Below are 7,037 nucleotides of genomic sequence, written 5' to 3'. Positions count from 1 at the left end.
CTATATTTCAGAAAACACGCGCGCGCGAGCACGCACACACACACAGCAGTGACCGAAGAGCCAGAGTTCAACCCTCCTGCAAGCACAGCTCGGTAAGTACACACACACACACACACACACACACACACACACACACACACACACACACACACACACACACACACACACACACACACACACACACATTTTGTCTCGCCTCGTGACAAAACCCGGGGAGGATTGACTGGGAACACACCAGCCTGCTAACAACCTTCTGTTTTTTTCTCTTGTACCCACCTGTGTGTAGAGAGAGAGAGAGAGAGAGAGAGAGAGAGAGAGAGAGAGAGAGAGAGAGAGAGAGAGAGAGAGAGAGAGAGAGAGAGAGAGAGAGAGAGAGAGAGAGAGAGAGAGAGAGAGAGAGAGAGACCAGAGACCAGTGGGTGGGTGCATGGAAGTAACGTGGGAGGAGACAATGACAAGGGGAGGAAATTCTCAGCGAGGCTGTGAAAGATTGGTGGGAGGAGGTGGGGGGGGCAGGGGGGGGGTGTTTGAGGGGCAGGGGGGGGGTGTTAGCGAACAAAGGAAGCCTAACGAAGCAGTTTACTAAAGGAAGTCTTAAGGCAAAGGAAGCCTTTGACCGATCTATACGGTTTAACACTATTTATAAACGACGTGTGATCACCGTGGACAACAAAGCGGGACATTCTTTATTCTTCCCATTTTTTATATATTAAAACACGCACGACTAAGCTCTTAAGAGCTTCAAGTTTCGTTTTCTTTCGTGGTTAAAGGGGGAGACTCATCACATGACTTTTGCGCGTGTAATCATGTCGCAGTCCAGAGGCCTATAGCACCGGGGTCTCGGCCAAAGGCCTTTTAGCCAGACAGATTGGAAATTTGCTCGAAGCAGGATGGTAATTGAGACACCAGGCCTCGTTACAACCTGCTACGTCACAACCACACCCGCCTATTAGGCCAAATTTGCATCACAAAACTACGATACAGGAGGGAGGGAATTTTCAGGGGGGAAAGCACCAAGCCATTACGTCTATATAGCACTTGGTAGGGGGGTCAGGATAAGGATTTGGGATGGAACGGGGGGAAATGAATAGGAACGGCTGAAGTATAGGGATAGGGATACAAGGAGAACGCCAAGCTGGTGTACTGGATCCAAGAGGTTAGAGGGTGTATCCCATCGGGTATATATGGAAGTTTATAATGTATTTGGTGTAGAGTTGAAGTGTAGGTAAAAGGGGGACGGGGCGGCTCTATTTTTCCACCATTCCTTGCTCAGTCGTCGTTCTGACGACCCCATCTGCCACTCTAAAGTATTTATTCTCCTAACTGCCTTTCAACAATTTCCTCCGTGTCAGAAATAATCATTTATCATAGCTCTTTCTTTCCTCTTCTTTCCTTTCACCCATCCCAGTTAAGTCTCCCTTTATAGTGCCCTCCTTCCCATTCTCTTCCCCTTCCCATTTATCCCATATACCTTACTCATCCCATCCTTCACAACTGATTCAGAGCACTAGTATGTAGTGATAATCGCCGGTGGATTACTTTTTGTAATTTTAATTGTAAAGAGCCCGAAAAAAAATATAAAAACCAAACTTATATATTCCTATGTATAATATAGCACATGTGTACTATGTTAGACCTTAGATATCATGTATTAGGGCCAAGATTGCTAGGAGAGGTTAAGTCAGGTTAGGTCATATATTTGTCCCGGATAAAAAAAAAAGTGTTTTTGTATTGTCCACATTCAGCAATACACAAATCCACTTTCTGGGGGTCCATCACTGCCTATATTGGTACTTTCTGAGGGGTCCATCACTGCTTATATTGGTACTTTCTGGGGGTCCATCACTGCCTATATTGGTACTTTCTGGTGGTCCATCACTGCCTATATTGGTACTGTCTGAGGGTCCATCACTGCCTATATTGGTACTTTCTGGTGGTCCATCACTGCCTATATTGGTACTTTCTGGGGGTCCATCACAGCCTATATTGGTACTTTCTGGTGGTCCATCACTGCCTATATTGGTACTTTCTGAGGGTCCATCACAGCCTATATTGGTACTTTCTGGTGGTCCATCACTGCCTATATTGGTACTTTCTGGTGGTCCATCACTGCCTATATTGGTACTTTCTGGTGGTCCATCACTGCCTATATTGGTACTTTCTGAGGGGTCCATCACTGCTTATATTGGTACTTTCTGAGGGGTCCATCACTGCTTATATTGGTACTTTCTGGTGGTCCATCACTGTCTATATTGGTACTTTCTGGGGGTCCATCACTGCCAATATTGGTACTTTCGACCCAATAATTACTATATAACTTCTTTCATTGTAGGATGGGTTGACTTACTAGATTATAGATGTACTCTGGATCGGTTTTTACTGAGCGTTGAAATCTCCTGCCAATTTAGTTGCAATAGTCCTAACACCGCTTTGCTTTGTGGAATCTATATGATATTTATAATAATTATGGAAAAACACATATTCAAAGGACATATTTAAGTCACGCGATTGGAACAAAAATATTACATACAGAAATTAACTTGTTTTTATCTTCATAACGTGACCAGGATTAAAGCTGGATTGAATATGGCTATGTATACAAATTATATATATATATATATATATATATATATATATATATATATATATATATATATATATATATATATATATATATATTAAAGTATTCAGTGAGAATCCACAAGGTCTTCTCTGAACACTATTTATTTTCTTCTTCGAGGATGTGGGTCCCTTTAATTAAACCAGTGGTGGTACCCCTAAATATATATATATATATATATATATATATATATATATATATATATATATATATATATATATATATATATATATATATATATATATATATGTCGTACCTAGTAGCCAGAACGCACTTCTCAGCCTACTATGCAAGGCTCGATTTGCCTAATAAACCAAGTTTTCATGAATTAATTGTTTTTCGACTACCTAACCTACCTAACCTAACCTAACCTAACTTTTTCGGCTACCTAACCTAACCTAACCTATAAAGATAGGTTAGGTTAGGTTAGGTAGGGTTGGTTAGGTTCGGCCATATATCTACGTTAATTTTAACTCCAATAAAAAAAAATGACCTCATACATAATGAAATGGGTAGCTTTATCATTTCATAAGAAAAAAATTAGAGAAAATATATTAATTCAGGAAAACTTGGCTTATTAGGCAAATCTGGCCTTGCATAGTAGGCCAGAAGTGCATTCTGGCTACTAGGTACGACATATATATATATATATATATATATATATATATATATATATATATATATATATATATATATATATATATATATATATATATATATAATATAATAATTTCGTTCAAATCGACAGAAAGTTTAGATTTATGTTTCATTCAGGCACGAATCTTCTCGATATTCCATATGTTTTTCTTCAGTGAAAGTTTAACCTAACAAGTTTAGGTTAGGTTAAGTGTTAGTTATGTTAGGTTAGGTTAGGTTATATCTACGTTAGTTTTAACTCAAATTAAACGAAATGAACTTGTACATAATTCAATGGATAGCTTTATCATTTCATAAAAATAAAATTAGGAAAATATAAAAATTCATTAAAACTTGGTTTATTAGAAAAATAGTATATATATATATATATATATATATATATATATATATATATATATATATATATATATATATATATATATATATATATATATATATATATATATATATATATATATATATAATTACACACCACCAACTACCTTTCTCTCCCCCCCCACACCAACACTCTTATCTCATCACTCCAATCCACCAAACAAAGCTCACCTTTTATCTTCATAACAGAGAAAAGCAAATTTTGATTGACAAATTCCATTACGCTGACAGGCATTTCCCCCCCCCCCTCACGTCACCCCTAGTGATGACGCCAGGGACGTGCCCTTCACACGTGCAAACAGCTGCGTCTCTTAACGACAGATCTTGACGATTCCTCTAAGAACAGATCCTGTCAGTCAATAGACTTTCGTCGACTGGTATTAGAGCGAGAACTGTCTTTATGTTCTCTGTTAACTGGAAGACGCTTGTGTGTGTGTGTGTGTGTGTGTGTGTGTGTGTGTGTGTGTGTGTGTGTGTGTGTGTGTGTGTGTGTGTGCTCACCTAATTGTGCTTACGGGGGTTGAGCTCTGGTTCTTTGGTCCTGCCTCTCAACCGTCAATCAACAGGTGTGTGTGTGTGTGTGTGTGTGTGTGTGTGTGTGTGTGTGTGTGTGTGTGTGTGTGTGTGTTGTCTCATCTCTGTTGTGGGCATCTATATGGTTTCCCTAAATCTATTTTATGAGTTGGCGAAAACTTTACTAATTGGAAGTGACACCTTAATTATTTCTGAGCCTGCAAAATATATTATTGAGCTTGCATCTTATTTTTATTGGGCCCATTATTATTTTTATTTAAGCTCAAGCCCAATAAAACAATAAGTTTTATTGGGCGTGAGCTTAAAACATTATTACTGGGTCTGGAAATAGTATTGGAACTGAATCTTTGCTATTCAAGTCCCGACAATATTTTCCTAAAAACAACATTTGATATGGGTACCTAAAATAATATTTGATCTTTTCCATCCTCTTCCTCCTCAAGCACCACCATCCCTCCTTTACTATCCCCTCCATCCCTCCTACCTTCCCTTCCTCTTTACCCCAGGCTATCTTTCCCTTCAATATTCCTCCCACATCCTCTCCTTCTTGCTTCTCCTTCTTCCCAATTTATCTCTCCCTCCCTCTCTTCCATCCCTCGCGCTGGATGACGAATGATAAGTTGATGCCCCCACAGTCTACACAGCCCCGCTCCTGTGCCAGGTAAGTCCACTACGGGCTCACCATAGCCCGTGCTACTTGGAACTTGTTCCGAGTAGCTGAATCTATAACAACAACGATAAGTTGATGAAACGCCATCAACTTAAGCCATCAATTACAAAACTCCAGAAGGACATAGTGAGCTAATGAGTAACAACATCTATTATTGTAGCCATTGAGGACCTTGAAGTTAAAGAATATAACCAGCAAAAAATCAATATATATATATATATATATATATATATATATATATATATATATATATATATATATATATATATATATATATATATATATATATATATATATATATATATCAACTCGACATTATCAAAAGTTGGTAACCTGTAAAGGCCATTTAGAGCCTATATTGGTACTTTCTGAGGGTCCATCACTGCCTATATTGGTACTTTCTGGGGGTCCATCACTGCCTATATTGGTACTTTCTGAGGGTCCATCACTGCCTATATTGGTACTTTCTGAGGGTCCATGACTGCCTATATTGGTACTTTCTGGGGGTCCATCACTGCCTATATTGGTACTTTCTGGGGGTCCATCACTGCCTATATTGGTACTTTCTGGGGATCCATCACTGCCTATATTGGTACTTTCTGGGGATCCATCACTGTCTATATTGGTACTTTCTGGGGGTCCATCACTGCCTATATTGGAACTTTCTGAGGGTCCATCACTACCTATATTGGTACTTTCTGAGGGTCCATCACTGCCTATATTGGTACTTTCTGGGGGTCCATCACTGCCTATATTGGTACTTTCTGGGGGTCCATCACTGCCTATATTGGTACTTTCTGAGGGTCCATCACTGCCTATATTGGTACTTTCTGGGGATCCATCACTGCCTATATTGGTACTTTCTGGGGGTCCATCACTGCCTATATTGGTACTTTCTGGGGGTCCATCACTGCCTATATTGGTACTTTCTGGGGGTCCATCACTGCCTATATTGGAACTTTCTGAGGGTCCATCACTGCCTATATTGGTACTTTCTGGGGGTCCATCACTGCCTATATTGGTACTTTCTGGGGGTCCATCACTGCCTATATTGGTACTTTCTGAGGGTCCATCACTGCCTATATTGGTACTTTCTGAGGGTCCATCACTGCCTATATTGGTACTTTCTGGGGATCCATCACTGCCTATATTGGTACTTTCTGGGGGTCCATCACTGCCTATATTGGAACTTTCTGGGGGTTCATCACTGCCTATATTGGAACTTTCTGGGGGTCCATCACTGCCTATATTGGTACTTTCTGAGGGTCCATCACTGCCTATATTGGTACTTTCTGAGGGTCCATCACTGCCTATATTGGTACTTTCTGGGGATCCATCACTGCCTATATTGGTACTTTCTGGGGGTCCATCACTGCCTATATTGGAACTTTCTGGGGGTTCATCACTGCCTATATTGGAACTTTCTGGGGGTCCATCACTGCCTATATTGGAACTTTCTGGGGGTCCTTTGTCGATTATATCCGGGTGAAGCGGGTAATGACGCATCTACCGCTTCACAGAGGACAAAACGGAGAAGCCTTCAAGGGTAGTCCAGCTGCTAGCACAAATATTCCCTCCAGGTGTTTAACATCAAAGGAAGCGCATCAAAAACTGTAATCGACGCTGACAGAGCGAGGACAGGTGGGTGTCGACGCTGACAGAGCGAGGACAGGTGGGTGTCGACGCTGACAGAGCGAGGACAGGTGGGTGTCGACGCTGACAGAGCGAGGACAGGTGGGTGTCGACGCTGACAGAGCGAGGACAGGTGGGTGTCGACGCTGACAGAGCGAGGACAGGTGGGTGTCGACGCTGACAGAGCGAGGACAGGTGGGTGTTCTATTGCAATTAAGGAATCATAAAACATTCGCTGGTGGCGTTTAATGCCTAAAAAAAGAATGGGGAAGGGGAGGTGGCGGAGGGGGAGGGGGTGGCAGGGAAGGGGAGGGAAGGGGAGGGAAGGGGAGGTGGCGGAGGGGGAGGGGTTGGCAGGGAAGGGGAGGGAAGGGGAGGTGGCGGAGGGGGAGGGGTTGGCAGGGAAGGGGAGGTAAGGGGAGGTGGCATGGAAGGGGGGGTAAGGGGGTTGGCAGGGGCAGAAAGAGGGCAGGTGGCAGGCGGCTACAACGTCTCCAAGATCAAAGACACAGACCGTCCCTAGCGACCCCTGGCGCTGACCATAGCACT

The 7,037-nt window shown here is 41.9% G+C and overlaps 2 protein-coding genes across 2 annotated transcripts; both read right to left on the bottom strand.

Annotated features, from left to right (window-relative positions):
- Positions 1–1,775: 1,775 nt before the first annotated feature.
- Positions 1,776–2,174, bottom strand: LOC138365288 (protein rtoA-like). Its single transcript, XM_069325570.1, has one exon. The coding sequence runs from the start codon at positions 2,172–2,174 to the stop codon at positions 1,776–1,778; it is 399 nt and encodes a 132-aa protein (XP_069181671.1).
- A 3,000-nt stretch (positions 2,175–5,174) lies between these two features.
- Positions 5,175–6,362, bottom strand: LOC123752310 (protein rtoA-like). The gene has a single exon (XM_069325569.1). The coding sequence runs from the start codon at positions 6,360–6,362 to the stop codon at positions 5,175–5,177; it is 1,188 nt and encodes a 395-aa protein (XP_069181670.1).
- Positions 6,363–7,037: the final 675 nt, after the last annotated feature.

This window comes from Procambarus clarkii, chromosome 16 (genome assembly GCF_040958095.1).
Source record: "Procambarus clarkii isolate CNS0578487 chromosome 16, FALCON_Pclarkii_2.0, whole genome shotgun sequence".
In the NCBI taxonomy this organism is placed as follows: Eukaryota; Metazoa; Arthropoda; class Malacostraca; order Decapoda; family Cambaridae; genus Procambarus; species Procambarus clarkii.
This window is presented reverse-complemented; position numbering and strand designations above follow the sequence as displayed.

Excerpts from the sequence above, each read along its gene's own strand:
- LOC123752310 (XM_069325569.1), bottom strand. The coding sequence starts at position 6,362 with ATGCGTCATTACCCGCTTCACCCGGATATAATCGACAAAGGACCCCCA.
- LOC138365288 (XM_069325570.1), bottom strand. The coding sequence starts at position 2,174 with ATGGACCCCTCAGAAAGTACCAATATAGGCAGTGATGGACCACCAGAA.